Here is a 20,765-nt window from a genome sequence, read left to right on the forward strand (position 1 = left end):
TATGTTTGTTCAACTTTGTTGTCCTTGTTCTTGTGCTGTATGTTTATTTTTGTGTAAATACATTGAAAACAAATAGTATTGTGTACAGTGTGTTAAAAAAAAAAATCCTCTATGTATTTTGTATCTTTTTAACTGTTTAAAATTATTTGCCCCAGTGTTACCTCACTTCTATATGATTTTAATTGTCTGACTCCTGAAATATTTTTAATCCTGGCACCGACCATGTAAGGCAACTGTTTTTTACTTTGTTTTGAAAAGTGCTGTATAAATAAAGTTTAAAATAAGAGAAGATAAACTTATAGAAATACACAATAACTAAAAAAAAGAAGCGAAAAATACAAGATATAGTAAAAATAGTTTAGAGGAAATATAGGATACCGTATATACATATATATGTATGTAAAACAACACAGTACAGGTATTAAATAGTGCAAAGTGACTGTGACTACAAGTGTTGCCGGACGTTATACACATTATTATTATTATTATTATTATTATTATTATTATTATTATATCATTATTATTATTATTATTATTATTATTACATACTTTGCTGTAATCTTTGTTTGGCTCTTTAAAACTGCGTTGACCACCAGCGGCCACAAGGTGGCGACAGAGACATTTAAACACAACCTCACGTGTTAATGGTGTTTTTAACTTCCAGCTGTTTTCATAATTGAACCGGAGACGCAGCTGTACACTGACTCACACTGAGTTATACAGCCGGCATGTTTGTCCCAATTCACACAGTCACCTTTCACACACAAACACACACACACACACACACACACACACACACAGGAGGAGACCCTTTTACAAGTGTGTGTGTGTGTGTGTGTGTGTGTGTGTGTGTGTGTGTGTGTGTGTGTGTGTGTGTGAGCACGTTGCATGCCAAGTGAGAAAGTCAGTCACAAAAGAAAGCATTGAGTGCACGCGGTCGGTCACCTCCATTTTTTCCCCCCCTTCATGCCTCTGCAGTCTGATCTTTGAACCCGATCCAGCTCCGACAGTCCTCATAGATCCACTCAGAGCTCATCAGGAGACACACTGCTGCTCCCCAAAAAATAAGTTAATCAGGTTCTGAGGGAGGGTGAAAACATGAAAGGGACAAAGGCGATTCCTGCTCCCGGCTGAGCCATGGATCTGATTGTGGACTGCCTACAAATTGCAGGGACATCCTGATGTCTGTGTTCTGAGTGAAGCAGCTTTCCAGAGGAGCAGAAGAGAAAAAAGAAGCAGATTAGTTCACTGAAGCCAAAATGTTTAATTTAAGATGTTTTATTGGGTGCGTTTTGATTTTTATTCCAAAGTCCCAGAGTGTGCGTGTGGTCGGCGGGGATGGACAAGGGTTCCTGGAGAATATTTTACACTTTTATGGGGAGAATTCATCCATCACAACGGAGAATCTGGATGATTTACTGCTGCTAATCTCAGCCAGGAGGTCTGAGTCAATAACTGAAGGAAACCCGCTGGCAAACAAAGAGGTCAGAACTATTTATATTTATTACTTTTTATTACTTTTTACTGTTTAAACCTATTACAGAAATAAAACTGAATGACTTTAGAACTGATTTCTTATACATGTGGTCGTAGTTTATAACCAGAACTCACTTATAACTCACTTCTTAAATTGTTATATATCTTTTCTTTTTTTTTTTTTTTTTTTACATTATATAGTTATAGATACTTTAATATATTTTTATATTTTCTGACTGGCGTTTGTAGTTAAATGCTTATTTTTAACCAAATATGTGTTTTCTTATGCATATTTTATGTCATTTTTCCATAATTTATTTGTTTTGTTGCTAATAGTTTTTGCTTTTTATTTACAACAATGCATTCAAAAGCATTTCTGTGTTGAATAAGCTTTATAATAACATTAATCTGTGTATAACTGTTACTCTTCTCTGCTGCACTTTGGGCTAACTTCATAATAAATGTTATTAATGGTTCCTATTTGATCACCTGCCTACAATAATAATAATAAAACTCAACTTACACATCACATTTTATACAAGAATACTTAAAATAAAAACATATAAAGGAAGATATGAGTGAAAGGAACATTAAAGAGGCAGAAGAGAGATTTAAAAACATGTCTAATAACGTCTTTCTGTCCCTCAGTGTCCCTCAGCCGAGGAGATCTTGTCCCACTTTGGGTTCAGTAATGTCAGTCAGCTGACTGTGGGACATCTTGGGGAGATCTGCCCCGCTCTGTTGACCCAGGTGCTGCTGCCCTCCTGCCCCTACGTCACTCCCACGCCCAAGCCCCCTCTGGACTACACTGGTGAGTTGCTTCATCACTACACTGGTTTATTTGTTGAGACCCCCCCGCAACTCAAATAATTCACAGGTCATGCCGGTTTGTTGCCTTGAATGAGGTCTGGCAGTGCTTCTATCCCACGGTGAGATTATCACACAGTGTTGGTGGGTGGACGACGCTCCTTAAAGACAACTGGCTGCCAATTTATTCTTGCTTGTAAAACCTTAAACAAACAACAACAACAACAACAACAAGAGGATGTGAAGTTTCTTTTGATTCAGCTGTGAAGTCAAGGGTTCAAATCCGGCCTCAGAGCTGCCGGAGGTCGTCTTTTCTAACTTTAACTAACCATTAAAACCTGTGACGCTGAACAACTATCTCCTTTTAGACTCTTTAAATGACAGGAAACATAGTAATTACATAGATTTTCTGTTTTTAGATTCTTATATTTTTATTAGTTTATTACTGCAACATAAAGTCAGTAAACTAAATATCTGTGAATAAAGGAAATCGGGGAATTTCCAGGGGTTGTTAAGTTTAAAAAATACCACAAATAGTTTGAAAAAGTATGAAAAATGTTTTATTTTAGTTTAAATATGATGTCAGATTTACTGTTTTCCCCCATTTTTGTTATCCCACATATCCTGATACTTCTGGCTCTTAAGTATAAATCTCAACCAAAGCAGGAAATAACGATATGGAACAGTAATTGAAAACTGATCCTGCAAAAGTTGGTTAAATAATAATTTCAATTTTCTCTGTGCACTTGTGTCTTTTCATGGAATTTATTTCAATTGTTTTGTGCCTTTAAGAACAAGATTTAAGATTATTTTGCCAACTTTTAACCCTTTTAAGTCCTTAAAGTGCTCAGAAAAACCACAATTCCATGACAACTGAACAAAGTACATACTGAAGAAGACTGTGTGATAGGATAAAAAGCTCCAGAAGTGTCACTAAATTTGACCTCGTTTTGCTGTTTCCAAGGTCAAGGATGACGTTTGAATCTGAGTCTGTTTAAGTTTCTGTTTTCACCACCAGAAAGCAAAACTGGAAACACTTGAACATGGAGGTATATATAAAGACAACAGGCAGCACGAGTTAGTAAAATTAATATTTAAGGTTTAATTCCACAGCAGAATACACTGAAAAAGTTTTAATATGGTTTAATAGTGGTGGCTTAGTCTACTGTCAGGAGTACATAAAACATTTTGATGCCGTCTTGCAGAATATAAACCATTTCTATTGTGCAAATGTAGTAAAAACAGAACCAATAACCAACAAAATACTTTACAATAGCTGTATAAACACTATAAACTGACGTAAAAACAAAGTATTTAAGTAGATATTTCTCAAACGTTCTGTTGCACAGGAATCAAAAGAGTCCCAGCAGTTGTTTCAGATATGCACTAGAATGGCAGCATATAAAACAATTCATATCATACAGGAAGTTTAAACCGTTTATAGCGGTTCATCCGGTACATCAGAGCTGCTCTGATTGACGGGTTGTAAATGAAAATGTATGTAAGTCCTGGATCACCACACTTGAATCTGGACTTTTGTCTCAGGTCTCTGTTTCTCAGTCTTACTTATCTGTTTCCACTCATGACTATCAGATAAAAATGTCCACAAATAAAAAAACAACACGGTCATCTCCTGTGGAGGAGCCATAACTCTCCACAATGTCCTGGATTGACTCACAGAGCCACTGACCTCTCTGATTCACCGTCGAACGCTCCTCCTCGGTGCTGTTGACACACAGTTACGGCCAACTGTGACTGTTGTTCACGAGTGCTGATCGCGATGCACGCTGTTTCTTCACCGGTCTCTGTGAACAGAATTCCTCCTCTGCAAATAAATAGCGTTGTGTTACCAAAAAAAATGTCTTGTTTGTCATATATATATATAAAGATAAATAGGACATAATGTAGGTTTTCAAGGTGCAGATCTTCCATGATGGAGGGGGCAAATGGTGCTGGGTGGTTGTGGATACTTTTTGTGGTCTGTTATGTTGTTAATTTCTACGTTTTAGTTTCTTTCACACAGTAAAATCATCTCATCTGTGGTCTTTGCTTGCTCACTTTACCTCAGAGCTATAGGGCTACGTGTTTATAACAATAAATTATAATAAATAGAAGACATTTGTTGTGTGCTAAGAGTGTCTGAGGAGTGAGCAGTTCCTTCACTAATCAATTCATTTTACCATCCAAACCATGAAACTGTATTTTCAGACTTTTTCCACAAGGATCAGGTTGTTCAGTACAACCACAACACAAAGTCTTCTACCTTCAATCACTGTTATCTAAGAGCTGGACCCTCAGTTCAGCCTTACAGGCAGAGGCTCATCTGGCTGCTCTTTGGTTTATGTTTGTTGTTTAGGGTCTGCTGATATTGGCGAGCGAGGCCGGATTGTGAATGCAACCTGAGAGGAAGTCCTACCTCACAGACTCAATTTGCATGACCTTAAAACCTCTACAGCTGCTGTAGTTTTATCCCACTTCATGAAATATTTTACATTTGTTGCTTTAAACACATTCCAACAACAAAAAAAAGTACAGAATGAGCTCACGTAGGCTCCTCAACAATTACTTTCTAATGAATAGAAGACATGAAAAGATAAGAGGTGATACTGTATTTAACTGTAGTTGAATAAATAAAGAGCTTAAAGATGACGTCACTTCTCAAACACGCCACAGAAATGAGCCTAAAGCATTAAATATGTCAACAACATCGTCTGTAGCATTATAATGTAAAGTAACTGTTTATTCTTTAATTTCTGCCCTGACAGTGTGGGGTTACGGGTTTCTGGCGGTCACTGTGATCAACCTGGCGTCTCTGCTCGGTCTCCTGCTGATCCCCTTCACCAAGAAGTCCTACTTCCCCAAAGTGCTGACCTACTTCATCGGCCTGGCCATCGGGACCCTCTTCTCCAACGCTGTGCTTCAGCTCATACCAGAGGTTTGTGAGAGGTGCAGTGGGTTAAATGGAGTCAAATAAATGCCTGTTTTGAGTATGTTTTAGAGCTTGATAAAAGGGCGGTATTGTATAACTAACACTGACATTCTCCTGTTAATCCACAGGCTCTGGGTTTTGATCCCAAAACTGATAACTACGTGGCGAATGCAGTCGGAATATTTGGAGGGTTTTACATCCTTTTCTTCATGGAGAAGGTCCTGAAAATGGCTCTCGGGGTAGAGCATGAGGTAAGATAACAGTGCAGTGAGTCGGTTTATCAGGTGCAAAGCACTTTTCTTTTACTGCTGTGAGTGATATCATTTATTCCGGTTGTATAACTTCCATTAATACGTCTGATTTATTGGCTAATTAGTGACTATAATGAGGACACATCCAATACGGGAGTCACGTACATTATTTATGTTTTAATCATTTTGCACGAGGGTCAGGTTCACAGGGTTTGTGACCTTCAGTAAATATAAGATTTATATGACAGCATATATCTTTACCTTTAAGTTTTTTTAGCCAGCAGAAAACAGAATTTGATTAAAGCTGTCGGTGAAAGTCAAAATATTAGAATAAAGCTCAAAGCACCGCTGTGGCTATCTGTATGCCACATTTATCTTTTAAAGGTCCCGTGTGTAACATTTACGTATTTTTTTTTATTAGTGTAAAATCACCTCTATCTAGGAATCCTTGTGTTTTTGTCACCTTAGAATGAGTCGTTTTTGTCGACGGACATGTTGAACCGCCAAGTTTTACAGCCACCGTAGTTTCTCCACATCCTGTTCTCATTCGTCAAACACAGATGCGAGGTGTGTCCAGTTGGTTTCAGAGTGCAACTTCACTGCTATATGCCACTAAATCCTTCACACTGGTGCTTAAACCTGGCCTAGCACATAGCATATCTAAGTAAAGTCCAGGAAAGGACAAAGTTAACAGAGGTTTCAACTGTAGTTGAAGCACAGAGTAAGACTTAGAAGGGGTCAATTCATTATTATACATCCACTCTCTCCTGTTTATCTGACTCCTGTGTCTCCATTGCCTCCAGCATGGCCACAGCCACTTCACTCCTGCTGAGCCACTTCAAGAAAACTCCCTCCACAACGGAGACATACTGGAAAAAAAGGACTCCATCGTTTTGACCAGCATCAGCACCATCGCCACAGACAAGAGCAGCCCGAACCCAGAACCCCTAAGTCCTATCGTGACACCTTCTCAGGTAACAGTGCGCACTCACGTCATCTGTAACAGTAATAAAATAACGAGGGTGAATTAAACAGGCCACATTCTTGGGATTGATCAACTCCCTCTGCGCACATGTCACATTAACCTACACAGCAGTCAACCTTGTACTCAATCGTCTTTTATCTAATAAGTAGGTAAGTCTTTAAGCTATAAACAGTGAGTTTTTCTGGAAGTCTTATCTTAAGTAATTGCGTGCTCGACAGAGATTTGCAGGCGCCACTATCACAAAAAAACCAACACATGACCGGAATTCAATCAAGATTCACGACTGTAATTTAAACATCTTATCGGTCAGCAAAGAGTAAAATCCTGCAGACCTAAACGGTATTACAAAATATCTCCAAACAGGATGAAGTGGCCGGAAGGAGGTGATGTTTTATTGCGGTTCGGACACACTTCTTTAGGTTCTCTGCAAGCTCAGATGCTTTGGAGTCATTTATTGAGCTGTTATCAGGAGCACATGTAGGGCATTTAGAGCTGCTGTTAATATTTAACAGTAAAATCTCTTGTGTCCTATGGAGGAGTCTGGCTTTGAAGGGATCAAAAATACTAAACAAACAGACATGCCGCTGTCACAGAGGGGATCGAGCAGTGAAACCAAGCTGAAGGTCTCAGATCCTTCCCCTCCTGGTAAATGCTGGAATTGTCTGGCGTGAGCACAAAGACTCCTTGTTTGGTCCATGGCTAATAAAAGGGACGTTTTGTCACTGCAGAGTATCTTCAACCGAGCTCCCAAATGCTCTGTTTATGTGCGCCTGTTTCTCAGGTTTCCCATTAAAAACACTCGTGCCATTATATTTGTAATTGAAGAGTTTCGTTGCGAATGCTGCACATTCATTTAGGGGAAAATATTTCCTGTATTTGATCATCGGTCGGGCTTATCTGTTACATTTTGTGGTTCAAAGATGGACACGCTCTGTTGATAAAAAGCCCTTTAGTAAGTAAGATTTCCTCAAAGTCTTTATTTAATCGTGTTCGTGACTCTTTGGATTTCACTTTGGTTCAAACATTCAAGATCCCCAGACTTACCTGTAGCACCACCATCAGGTTTTGTGCCAGACTTCATGTCCCCCTCAAGATGAATTATAATAACTTTGGTGATGCTTTAACCCAGTGGTTCTCAGCCTAGGGGTCTGGACCCCCACTAGGGATCGCCAAGGCTTCACAGGGGGGTCGCTTTCTTGATTTTAAGGGGTGCTAGAAAACGTAAAATATTTACATAGTATGCCAATTTCTCAGTATTTGGTTTATTTCTGTGAAAAAAATGTTAAGTAGATTGCCTAATAAAAGAATGGCCAAGAGTCAGGGACAAGAAAAGTCTGAATTTGTTAGAAAAAAGAAGCCTAGTAAGTATTTATGACTGGAAACAGGAACTAATCTGTTCAAAATGTATCAGTTTCACTCGTTTTACACGTCTTGCAGTTGTTTAATTGTACAGTTTTGAATATAATATGAAATATCTATAAAATATGTCACTTAACAGTCATGTGAGGCTTTAATCAAAACACCAGGTCAAAATTGTTCTTGTTTCATACTTTGGTTTATTAATTAAACACATTACCGTCATCCTCAGTAGAGCTACAGAGCTACAATTGGGTTTAAGATCATTTACGAACAGTCACCAAGTTTTAGTATCTTGGTCACAGTGCAAATAAACATCAATATAACATTGTCATTGTAAGCAGGCATTTATCTTAAAGCACTGATTTACCTGCTGTATCCAGAGCTGCTAGCAGGGCTGCAGACACACAAATCTACTTTTAAATATAAGTTTTTTAATAAGCTTCCACATTAAAACAGTTAAGCAAGCAATTCATTGCTTTCTAGTTTGTAATATTGATGAGAAAATCCCTTTACATGGTATTGAACAGCTGCCAAAAGCCAAATGTTCAACTTTGTCCTCCGTTTTCTGGCTGATTTGAACTTTAGGTTTAAACATACAGGTGTCAGTGCGTGTGTTATCTTTCTGTCTCACTAAATCCACACATGCTATAAGATTCTTCGTTGGTGTAATCGAACAGTAGCATGAGTTGTTTGTCTTCAACCTGTCCCCGTCTGTCTTCCAGGAAGTGCAGGCGTCTGCCGTGATGTGCTACTGGCTGCGTGGGCAACGCATCTCCAACATCAAGACGGTGGCGTGGATGATAACTCTGAGCGACGCGCTGCACAACTTCATTGACGGTTTAGCCATCGGTGCCTCGTTCACTGTGTCGGTACTGACCGGGTTCAGTACGTCCACCGCCATCGTATGTGAGGAGTTTCCCCATGAGCTGGGTGAGTGAGTCCTCAACCCTGTTCACCCTCATGTGGGGGTCATTACAACATTACAACCTTGTACTGTCAAACATTACTCAAACCTACAGAAGCCCAGAGAGGCTTGTTAGAGATTTTTCTTTCTGGTGATCAGTTTTCTGATGTAAATTGTTTTCTCGCCTGTTAAAACTGGTGAAAATAGGAGTTTTTGGCTTCTTTCAGGTGATTTTCTTCATTCATTGTAAATACAATGTACAGATATGTCAGCAAGTTGTGTAACATTAGTGTCATTTCTTTCTTTTGGCTAGAGATTTTTATTTTAATCAGATTATAAGAGAAATTAAAACTCACTCAAGAAAACATGAAGATGCTTTTAGTCCTTTTTAGAACATGTTGTAGTGATGCACTTCTGCCTCTTGTGGCCAGAATGAGAATTACAACAACAAACACTTCAACAGATAAAAAGAAAAGTAGGTTAGAAACAAATATTAAAACTTTTTTTTTACTACCTGTTTTTTAGATGAAAAAATAAACATTACTGAATTTTTTCCATTACTTTTCTTAATTCATAAACTCAGGAGATAAAACAATTTAGATCATTTAGTAAATGTATCACCAGAATGTTTTTTTCTCACTTGCCTTTTCAGGGCTTCCATAGAAACCCACAGATCTGAAAAGTTCCCAAATTACCAAATAATTCAGACTGAATTTTGGGGAAATGTGTACATAATGACACAAGACATCTATACTATTTCCATTTGATGGCCTAATACCTAATACAGGCATAAAGAAAGTCTCAAGTTTGAATTTTTAAATCAGTGTGAACCTCACATAGCTTCATTGAAGAGCCAGAAGAACCTCACACATAATAATAATAATAATAATAATAATAATAATAATAATAATAATACACATAATAAAGTAATTTAAGAGGAAAGAAAACTGGATTTGAAGGGATTAAAAGCAGGTTATCTTTTTACTCTAACTAAAATCTATGATCTTTACTGACCTCCGTTGACACGCTGCAGAATTGCACCAAATCATTGATCTCCCAGGACTAGTTTTCATACACTGAATACAATAAAGTAATATAATGTAATACAGGTCATGTAAGAAACAGAGAGGTGTCAATAAAGTTATTCTTGCACCTTTGAGGCCATCTATGTAAATGAGGTGGACAATATTAGAAACACCTTTGAGTATGAAGTCCAATACACACAAAAGATGAAATTACCATTAGAGAGAGATTGTTTCTACCTGAGGAATGTTGAAACTCATAGCAGGAAGCATCACTTAATATTTATATAAGTGAGAAGAATAGGTGCTGAGGGTGTTTTAAATAAAAGGTCTGTATAACCTAATCACACTAACCTTTTGTGGTTTGGTGTAGAAGTCTTATTAACTGCATTGTTAAACACAACATTTGGGTTGCTGGATGTTTTATTACAGAAATACTATCAGTTTCTTGGTTTTAAGTGAAATCAATATCTCATGCAAGGAAGATGCGTAAGCTGCGTTCAACATCCGGCTCGTAGTTGTCTTAATTTGTGGTAAAATTATGAGCAGCCCAGTGGGAAAAATACTTCACCTCAGCAGCGTGTCACTTTGATTATATCAGGGTTGTTTTACAGTTGACACAAGTTTCAGCAATCGTCATCAGATTAATGTTCTTTAATCCAACGAAATCCTGTAACAGGATGAGCTGGTAAACAATATCAGTGTCTCGGTTTAAAGTGAAATCAAAAAGTCTTTTAAGCAATCTGTTATATTACATAACTACTAACTATTTTAAAGAGAAAAATGGCTTTTAAAATAATATTCAAACTGTCCTTTCAACTTATCAACCTTTGTGTTTTGTTCCTGTGCAGGTGACTTTGTTATCCTGCTGAATGCTGGTATGAGCGTCCCACAAGCCATTTTCTTCAACCTGCTGTCAGCGGTGTCGTGTTACGTCGGTCTCGTCTTTGGCATCCTGCTCGGGAGCAACTTTGCCCCAAATGCAATCTTCGCCATCGCAGGAGGAATGTTCCTGTACATTGCGTTGGCAGACATGGTGAGTTCGACTGTAAAATACCTGAGGATACTACTGCATGTGTAGATTGCCAATCCACTCTACTTTTAGAGTTATTCTACATGGTTGATGTAAATCTTTATAGGGATAGATCACCCCAACTTTAAAAATACATACTTTTCCTCTTACCTGTAGTGCTATTTATCTGTCTAGATTGTTTTTGTGTGTGTTCCTGAGTTTTGGAGATATTAACTGTAGAGATGAATGATAATATGGGACCAGATGATGCTCAAAAAGCGCCAAAAAATACATTTAAAAAACTTTAGCTTTCTATAAATCAAGCCTAGGTTACACAAGATAATCCACAGACCTTGTTGTGAGCAGTTAAATGTAAGAACTACTTTCTCTTTATCAATCAATCAAGTGTAAAAATATTATAGAGGAGAAAAAATGTGTTTGTTCCTAACTTGTTAATCAACCCTCAGATTTATATTGTTAGTGTGCACAGAGGAACACTGGGAATTATTGTTCGAAGGATCAGTTCATTGTTGGTTTTGGTATTTTCATGGGATTTGTTGACATTAAGAAAAATATGCTTTGTATTAAGGCTTAAATTATGACCTCTTTTTGACCCGCAGAAGGTCAATCAGCAGTCAGTTAATGAGGATATTTCTCGTTTTATTGCCAGACACAAGCCAACAGATTCACACTTCTTGTTTAAATACTATAACTTCCCTTTATGTTGACTCTCGAGAACAATTAGGTCAGTGTATGTCTGTTAAAGGATTGTGCACGAGACAGATATCTGATTGTCCTTTTTCTTTTGTCCCAGTTCCCGGAGATGGACAGCATAGCACGGGAAGAGAAGCGGACCTCCACCAAGATCATCTTCTTCCTGATCCAGAATGCTGGGCTGCTCACCGGGTTCACCATCATACTGCTGATCACCATGTTCGCGGGCGACATCAACCTGGGCTAGAAAGGGGGAGGGAAGACGGAGGCAGACAAAACTGGAAAGAAAAATAAATAAATAAAGGAGCTGCTTACGTCTCTGCTCACTCGGCTGGGCGGGAACGTGAATGTAACATTTTGTACAAAACAAAACAATGCTTTTATATGCTAATTTAGGGGAGCGTTTACTCCGTATAAGAAGGGAAGATTTTTTACAATCATTTGATGTATGAACTCTAGTCAAATTTGTTTTAAGGAGACAATAAATTATTTTTTCAGTCTTCATTTAGTGTGAAATATCTAACATTTATTGTACCTCACTGGTTCTTTAGTATAACATAAGCTGTGTTATTATTAGTTTGATGTCTGAGTTTTGTGACCTCTCTGACCGTCACTGGTTCTTTATTGAATATAGAATATATGATGCTGTCTGTCAAACTTTAGACAATGTGAAGATGTTAATAATGAAACCAGTGGGACTCCGATTGTAAAATATAACAAAAATAACCACTACGACTACAAATGACGTGAACTTTGATGAGCTTTGTCACCAGGTGGTGTTTACTCTACGTCGGAGGTCTCCGTATATTAATTACATTATGCATTGTTTGAGCTGTTCCCCTCAGGGTTTTATTACATTGAAAGCTTCTGTCAGTGGCTGTTTGATTAGTACAATAACCAACATGGAATACCAGAAATACCAAAGACAGAATTAAAGAAACTTTTCAACAGTAAAAAAATGGACCAATTATGTACAATATGTGCAATTTTCAGTAATGTACTTGAATCTTTTGACCTTTGTTTCTTCACTTTAGTCTGTGTTTCAAAATCAGACTATCAAATTTTACTTTACAAAACCAGCTGGTAAAGTTTAGAAATTATTTTCAAAATATTTTGTGTATTAAAGATTTTTATGTAATTTTGTTTTTCATTTAATTTTTTATTACTTGTAAAGGTAAAAAAAACCAAAAAAAAAAACAGATCACACATAGTATTGTGTGGATATCTTATTTATAAAATAATAAATTCCCAACCAGGGAGTGGCAAGATAAATCTGAAGGGTTGTAAAATGATAAATGAGATAGAAAAGGGAGACAAAATTATATTTATTTTAGTCTTTTAGCCTTTTCTCTTGTGAATTATTGGATTCCTTTTTGGGGTCTTTTAATAAATGTTCAATTAAAACAGGAAGAAAATCTCTTTTTGGTTGAAGTGGTAACAACCTGTAGACATACAAGTGGTGGGCTTGCAGGTAGACATTGGTTTTATTTAAGGGGTCACCAGATAAAAAGGATTGGAAACATTTCTGTTGAGCAGTGGTTCCCAACCAGAGGGTTGGGCCCACCACTGGGGGTCGCCAAAGCTTCAGAGAAGGGTCACAAAGCCTTTTTTACATTAAGGTGTGTGAGAAAATCTACACAGTAAGCCTATATGTCAGCATTTCAAACACTGATTTTGTAAAAAAAAGATTATTATTAAGTATGTATGATTGTTAAAAAAATAAACAACACAGACAAAAATATCAGGAAGACTAATCTGATTAATATTCACTGGAAATAAATCTGCTCAAACTTGTTTTACACAAATTCCTGCAGTTATTAAGTTCAAAGTTTGGGTTTAATATAAAGTTTATCAGTTGTTTTCTACTGTTATTGTGATGTAATATGAATTACCTATAAAATATGTATTGTCAGGGGTCATCAGTTCACTGAATGATAAAAAAAAAGGGTAAAATATTGATTAAATTGTGTCTTTACACCAATAACAAACTATTACCTGTGAATGTGACCTTTCTCCCTCTGCAGCCTGACCACGCACACACACAGCGTCAGCAAGCGGCAGCCAATCAGCATTGCACAGGAAGTGGTGCAAGATGCGTTCACGCACACCGTGTGGCTCGTAATTATCTAGATCCGTGGTAATTTACGAGCAGCAAAGCGGGGAAAAAACACTTGACTCATGTCGGTTTCACAGTGATATTTACACAGGTTTCAATGATCTCAGAGCAAAATGGATGTAGTTTAATCCAACGAGATTTCACACCAGAATGAGCGGGTGTTTAATTTTCCCATTCTTTAGACCGCACCTTGAATGCAGCACACCCGATGTTTGGGGATGTACACAAATGAAATGAGACGTTTTTGACTTCGTGGGAACTTTTGCGCGCTCACCACGTCCACACACCGCCGGCAACCGTTAAAATAAAACACGTAAGTCTTTCTTTATTTACTCTTTTTGTAATCCTCCGGACAATATCGGAGCTAATCGACCCGGAACAATGTAATCTCAGCTAGCTTTGAGGGGCTAGGTAGCGCCGCCGATGCTAACAAACGAGCGATGAAAGTCACGTTTCTGAACGTTTTTCTTGGAGGATTTACGATGTTTATGCTCTTAATATTCACTGTTTGATGTTTAATGAGTGCTTGTTACACTTGGTCAATAGAGAGGAAAGTTAGGATTCATATTACAGCCTGTTTTTGTTGGTTTAAACCCCGTTTATACCCGTGTGTTACAGTTATAAAGCAGCACTTAAATGTCCCCTTTAAGCATCTTTTGTAATATTTTATAGAAGAAACAGACATTTTTTTTTTGCCAATTATTAAAAAGCTATTACATAATTCCCCCTAAAACATATTGAAGATTGATCTCTTTAGGAAGATTGGGGAGTTGGGTGAGAATTAACCTGTGAGTTTGCTTGAAAGTAGGTTTTTGAAACTGCTCCAGAGTATGAATCTATCTTATAAATAAAGACACTTAAACATTAAAGACAATCTTTAATGTTGAGTTTATTAAAAAAAAGGATAAAAGACAATGTTACATAAGTGAAAAAAGTCTAGTTTAAATCAGCCTGTGTGTTGTCTGTGCCAGGTTTATTGGTCTAATAGCTTCCCAGAATACGACATAATTATGTTTTTAACATGTAAAAAATCTCAAATTATTTCCTGTGAAAAAGCAAAAGTTTAAAGTTTCACACATTACATTATGGAAGTGCTTCTTCAGCTCCAGTACAATGTGTGGCACTGAGTACAGTTGAGAGATACAGGAACAAGTTTCAACACACCGTGACTCTGAAAAAGAAACAAAACATGTCTTTGTTTCATCACATTTTGACCTCTTTCTCTTTTTAAAAACCAGGGCTGAACCATGGCCGATATCGAGATCCGGAAGTATCAGGCCGACGACGCCGAGGGTGTGAAGGAGATCTTCACCCTGGGGATGAGCGAGCACGTGCCGTCGTCCTTCATGCACCTTCTGAAACAGCCGCCCACCCAAATGGTGCTCATGTGCCTGTTCTGCGCTCTCATGACGAGCTCCAAGTCCTTCCTGCTCCCCATCCTGGCCGTCACCCTCGTCATGGCCGCGGCCCGGCAGTTGGTCGTCTACATGTTCAACAGATACATCGACACGTCCCTCAAGAAGGACCTCAACGACATCGGCGAGACCTACCTGAAGCAGAAGGACTCGTGTTTCTGGGTGGCTGAGAGTGAAGGACGGGTGGTCGGCTCGGTGGCTTGCCTCCCTGCCGAGAACGCGCCCGGGTGCCTGGAGTTGAAACGCATGTCTGTACGCCGCAGCCACCGCGGCATGGGCATCGCCAAGGCTTTGTGTCGGACGGTGGCTGATTTTACTCGAGACCGGGGTTACGCGGCGGTCGTCCTGTACACCTCCGTGGTGCAGACGGACGCTCAGAAGCTGTACGAGCACATGGGCTTCGAGAAGATCAGAGAGTTCGTCATTCCCGAGCTCGCCGCCAAACTCACGAACTTCACTTTGTTTGAGTACAGACTCGATTTACAGAGAGACGGGAAAAGGGACTGAGGCTGTGTGGCGTTACAGGGCGACGGCACCATCCACTCACCCAGTGTCTACGCTTAACGTTTACCCAGCATGCATTGTAGTTAAAGGCAACCAAACCGCCACAGTTAATGTGACAGTATCCACAAGAGGAACTGTTTACTACACACACTTACAGTAAAAGGTCAGACATTGTTACACACACACAAACGACAGATTGATTGATTGATTATTATTAGAAACCTTTTTTTTTTTTTTAATAGTTGATAGAAATATCTGTTATGTCCGAGGTCATTCTGTTTGTGTCGAATTAAGCTTCTTGAAATTCATTTGATTATTTAATTTTGTAAATGATTTGATTTCTACGTGACAGTCAGAATAAAATCGTTAGATCTGAACGTGCTCCTACAAGTTCTGTAGTCCTCTTTATTTATTTATTTATTTATTTGTTTGTTTGTTTGTTGTTGTTCACGATCACTTTTAAGTTCCACATTAATTTTATTACATTACATGTTTCTGACTGTAGATTGGGACTTTTCACACGGGTTTTGTGGCCTCCATCGTTCCTCCCTGATGCCTGGAAGGGAAGTGAGTTTTAATCTGAAACTACACCCCCCTAAATGCCACTAAATCCTGCACACTGGACCTCTAATCCCTCATGGCCTCATCTTCCCTTACTCAGAAATGACTCCAATAAGTTTCACACAGGAAGGAAGAGAGCCGTGGCGTCGGATCGATACGATGTGTCGGCGTCAGTAGAGAGAAATCTGTGAACTCCAACCTGCTTTAGATAAATTATATGTCTGATTTTAGGGTTTTTACTAACAGCTTTTGCAGTAATTATGCTTCATTGCTTCACTGTTACATCTAAAAATACACCCACATCTTCAGTTCCTTCTTTCCTGCTTATGAGCTTTGTTATATCTCTCAGTGATTTATCTATTGTCAGATTTGTTCATACCAGAACTAAAGCATGTAATGTGGCTGGGAAACTATTTCCCAGTTCCCCGTAGGGCTTTACGTATTTCATCTTTTCTTTAACCACACATTGTTTCTGCTGGAAGCCCTAAAAAGAGATCAGGCACCTGTTCGGCCAAACGGGAAGAACGAGTCTCTTCTTTATGAGAGCGAGACGGAGGTTGTGGCCCAAGGGGGGGGAGGCGAGAGGAACCTGCTGGGAACTGAATCAGATATTGACGGGTTTGAGCAGAGCTGAGGTTTCTTCTCTGGGGGTTCGTTTTGCATACAGGATGTTCCAGACTGGTGCTTCACAAGTTGTGAGGTTGTACAGATCTAATATATAATCTCTACACATACATTAAGTTTCAGCTCAATGCCCTGGAGAAAGACTGAGTCTTTTTGGCCTTATTAAACTAAATTGTGCCCAAGGATACGTTTATCTTACAGCCAGGTGATAAGATGAAACAGAACACACATAAAAATTAAAAAGTACATAAAATATATCACAAAAATGGGTAAAAAAAAAACACAAGACACATGAGCGGATTTTTTTGCTGTTTTATTACCTCTTAATTTTTTTTTTTTTAACATAATAAATATAAACATATTTACCCAGCTTGTACATACCTTCATTAAGTAAAAAAAAAAAAAAAAGACATTTTTAAGAGGAATTGCCTTTAATGCACAAAATTAATAATTAAATTAAATAATAAAAAAATAAATAATTTACCTTTTTTTGTCTGTGTTTTTAACCAGCTGTTATCTAATATACCAACCAATGAATACAGTTAATACATTTTACATTACAACCTGACATCCACCACCGGGCTCCTCCTCGGCTCCTCGGGGTACGTGAGGCCGGCTGGGACAGGCACCAGCTCGGACACCTCAGGACGGATGTGCCCCGGTCAGACCTCCATGGATGGATGTTAGGGGGCGAAGCTGAGCTCGTTAGCCGGGATTTATTTTTTAAGGACACCTTAACAGGTAAGATTAAACACACACAGCTCACGTGGACAGTCGCGGGGTGAATTTAAAACACACACACACACCTTTCTAGAAAGAAATGTGTGTTTTTATTAAAATTATCTCGTTTTTTAAAGAGTTTTTTATTGAGGAATAACCGACCGATGCTAACCGCTACTCCTGCTAGCTGGTCAGGGAGTGTCCCAACTGACAGCCTGAAGAAGTGGCTCTTTTATTTAATACCACAGCTGATAAAAAACCAACATTTATACATTTAAAAACGACTAATTACAGAGTCGAGGCCATTACACGTATTTAATAAGCTCTGGTTGGTGATTATGGAGGCGGTGTGGAGCCAGATATGCAGCCCTAATGGGGATGAATGGGGCTTTATTTCTGGTTTATATTAATTAATCTCCACTCCACATTGTTGTTTCCTGATTTCCAAATCCAATTTGGTTAAATCTGTTGGTTGGGGGGAAAAATGTCATATCAGGCTGCAGCCACACCCATGCTGTGATTTATCTTGATTCCCACCAGGTATAACAGGCGAAACATTAGGGTTATATAAGTGTTTTTAGGGGTTAAAAGAGGCTCGTAATGTTAAATAAATCACTGGAATAACATAATTCAGGTCAATAAGGCAGTGGGATGTCTTTGGAGCAGTGGTTTCTAGGCTTTAAACTCACTAGATGGCACCAAATTACACATTTAGCTCTTACATGCTTTCACATAGTTTTTTTTTTTTTTGTTTATATTCTTTAAGGTTTTTTTTTTTATTTTGTTGACTGTGCAGTTAAATTGTGCACTTTCATGCTTATTTGAAGCACGCTGAAATTAAATCCTGGGATGAAGCTGCTCTGCCACTGTTTTCTATGGATGACCTATTTTATTCCTGCATGCATGGTACAGTGCTGAGACCAGGGCTGGATGTCATTAGCATGCATGTAGTGGAGAGGAGGCCCAACCCATAATTAGAGTTTATCCACTATTGTAAGGAAAGCTATTGTCATTATTAATTCATCTAATGGTTATTTATTGAATTATTTAATCACAAAAATCTCCTCAAATCGATTGATTGTCTGACAAACATGTGCATATACATATTTATAGACGTAAATATGTTGAATTTACAATAATTCACTCATAAAAGCAGCAGATTGTCACATTTAGTGACTGAAACGCAATTTCTTTACTATCAAAATTGTTTATTTATTAATAAACTGCTAAGGCTTACAATTAAATATCGGATTTATGTGGGCTACATGGTTACAACTCACTGTAGAGTGACAGAAAATCAATTCAATAAGTCATTTTTAAAAAATAAATGCCAAAAATTCTCTAGTTCTGGCTGCTCAAATGATCAATACTTGCTATTTTTCTTAGTGTAATGATCATGAACTTAATATCTTTGGGTATTGGACACCACATTTACAGTAAGAAATACAGATTATTAAAGGTTTATATGATCAGTCCTGTGGTTTTTTTATATGGATTAAACACACTTTAGTTAGTTAAATTAAACCAGTGCTGAAATCAGTCCTTAAAGAATTGATTGCACTTTTAATTGATGAAGAGTTTAAACCATTTATCAGGTAAAAAAAAAATATAAGTTGCTTGATGAGTTTCATATCTTTTGTTTTCTGTTAGTCATAATCAATATAAAGACATCACTTTAGGATCTGGAGGCTAACATTAAGCATTTATCATTATTTTTGACATAAAAAAATCAGATTAAACATCAATTTCTTATAAAAACTAGTTGTAATTTGCAGCATTTGTAAAGAAATCTTTACCTTTGTGACATTATTAAGACACCTTAATGACTCCTGACACAGCAGTTTGCCTTTCAGCCCCCTTTGATTCAACTATCTACGTCGACACGATCTCTTTTCACGCCTGCCAAAACTTAAACCACATTTCTCCTACATAATCTCAATCAATGCCAGCCTCAAGGACATAGACGTGTTTTACCTTTGTTCAGTGACGTCGATCTGTTCCTCCCTGGACCTGCAGACCGGCTGAGGTGCAGTGTGGTCGTTGCTGTTCCTCCTCTGTGTGTGTCACCTCTGTTGGACTGGTTCTGAAAAGGCACGCAGCAGTGGGCTGCTGAGCCGGTGACGCCTCTTCCTCTGCCATTGTCCTCATTTTCTGTAACGAGGCAGTTCTTTGATTTTGGCTGTCTGCTGGTTGTCTATTATTCCTTCAGTAGAGAAGATAAGGACTCCCCACCCCACCTCCCCACCTCCCCACCTCTCCCCTTCCTCCCACAAATCCCCAGCACCCTCTCTCTTCTTTTGGTTCTGCCTTCGTCATTTGCATAAAAGGGTGCAAAGAGACTGCAGAGGTTTATTTTGTATCCCTAAACATCCCCAACTGTGTTTAACTCTCCCACGCCTGAAATCTTAAGTCTTTCTAGACTTTAAACGCAATCTTGGGAGTTTTATCTCGGCTCTGGGGCCAAAAACATATATACAGCCTCAATAAGTGTGTAGGGGTAACACTGTGCCTATATTGTGTTGTCCTGGTCCATGCTTGCTTCCTGAAGCTTTATGAGCGATGCATTATCAGGGGAAATATCTTTTCCTGAAGGCTGGGTTTCTTTTGTTCTGACACTGAAATGCAAAACTCTTACAACATCTCTCATCAGCCTCTAAGCTGAGAGCTTTTTCCACAGAAACCCCGCAGCGTTTGCTTGCATCGCAAAAAGATGACAACACACAAAATAGAGAGAGTTAAAAAAAAAAAAAAGAAAAAGGCCCAGCCAGGCAGCTGATAAAAGCTGATAAAGGAGAGCTAATCCTTTGCTCTGTGATGGGCCACAGCATCAGGCGGGGACCGAATGCAATCTGCTGGCTTTTTGCTTACAGTGTGCCGCATTACAGAGCGTCACCTGGGCCTTTTGTGTTCAACCACAATGAAACGGCATTGGATTGAGTTGAACTGGTTCGCTTCCCCTCCCTTTTGGTTGGAAAAATGCTTACTGCCTGCGTTCTTTCTGCTTTTTTTAATTTCCAGACTGTTCACACTTTTAGCCGAAGACAGGAATTGAATTTGACAGTAATCTGACGTATACTGCAGTGCAAAGGAGAGGAGAGTTTTTAAGGACACATCTGGGCGCTTTTAAAGGAGTTGTTTTTGTTGACTTATTTACCCTTTGCAACTCTAGTGCTTATTATAGGGTTTTGTGCTTTAATGATCTGTCTTATCAGGACTTAAACTGCTCATTGATCAGCTACAGAGGGCAGTCCTGAAGAAGTCCACACCAACTCCAAACCACTGCATCGTATGAAATCAGGAGAACATGCTCGGGAATAATGACTGTCAAGTTTATTTTGAGAAGCTTTTGAGAGGCATGTTTGCAGG

The 20,765-nt window shown here is 38.5% G+C and overlaps 3 protein-coding genes across 3 annotated transcripts in view; all 3 read left to right on the forward strand.

Moving 5' to 3' along the window:
• Positions 1 to 939: 939 nt before the first annotated feature.
• slc39a8 (solute carrier family 39 member 8) lies at positions 940 to 11,963 on the forward strand. The gene is made up of 8 exons (XM_051381784.1): positions 940 to 1,484; positions 2,125 to 2,287; positions 5,049 to 5,218; positions 5,341 to 5,463; positions 6,267 to 6,437; positions 8,530 to 8,737; positions 10,585 to 10,769; positions 11,560 to 11,963. Exons 1-8 carry the CDS (start codon positions 1,260 to 1,262, stop codon positions 11,704 to 11,706), a joined length of 1,392 nt encoding a protein of 463 aa, XP_051237744.1. The 5' UTR covers positions 940 to 1,259; the 3' UTR covers positions 11,707 to 11,963.
• Positions 11,964 to 13,740: 1,777 nt separating this feature from the next.
• On the forward strand, positions 13,741 to 15,884 carry LOC127353004 (probable N-acetyltransferase CML1). Its single transcript, XM_051381937.1, has 2 exons — positions 13,741 to 13,888; positions 14,814 to 15,884. The coding sequence occupies exon 2, from the start codon at positions 14,823 to 14,825 to the stop codon at positions 15,495 to 15,497; it is 675 nt and encodes a 224-aa protein (XP_051237897.1). The 5' UTR covers positions 13,741 to 13,888; positions 14,814 to 14,822; the 3' UTR covers positions 15,498 to 15,884.
• Positions 15,885 to 17,336: 1,452 nt separating this feature from the next.
• Positions 17,337 to 20,765, forward strand: part of dctn1b (dynactin 1b) — a 44,236-nt gene continuing 40,807 nt past the window's right edge. The window contains exon 1 of the mRNA XM_051381580.1: positions 17,337 to 17,420. The gene's annotated coding sequence lies outside the window, so the exon portion shown is untranslated. The remainder of the gene's footprint in view (positions 17,421 to 20,765) is intronic.

Source organism: Dicentrarchus labrax, unplaced genomic scaffold (assembly GCF_905237075.1).
Source record: "Dicentrarchus labrax unplaced genomic scaffold, dlabrax2021, whole genome shotgun sequence".
NCBI classification, from domain to species: Eukaryota; Metazoa; Chordata; class Actinopteri; family Moronidae; genus Dicentrarchus; species Dicentrarchus labrax.

Bases quoted from the DNA above. Each gene is read 5' to 3' on its own strand.
- slc39a8 (XM_051381784.1), top strand. From the start codon at position 1,260: ATGTTTAATTTAAGATGTTTTATTGGGTGCGTTTTGATTTTTATTCCA. The intron at 5,219-5,340 runs GTTTGTGAGAGG...GTTAATCCACAG, and splicing joins TGCTTCAGCTCATACCAGAG to GCTCTGGGTTTTGATCCCAA. The intron at 8,738-10,584 runs GTGAGTGAGTCC...GTTCCTGTGCAG, and splicing joins GGAGTTTCCCCATGAGCTGG to GTGACTTTGTTATCCTGCTG.
- LOC127353004 (XM_051381937.1), top strand. From the start codon at position 14,823: ATGGCCGATATCGAGATCCGGAAGTATCAGGCCGACGACGCCGAGGGT.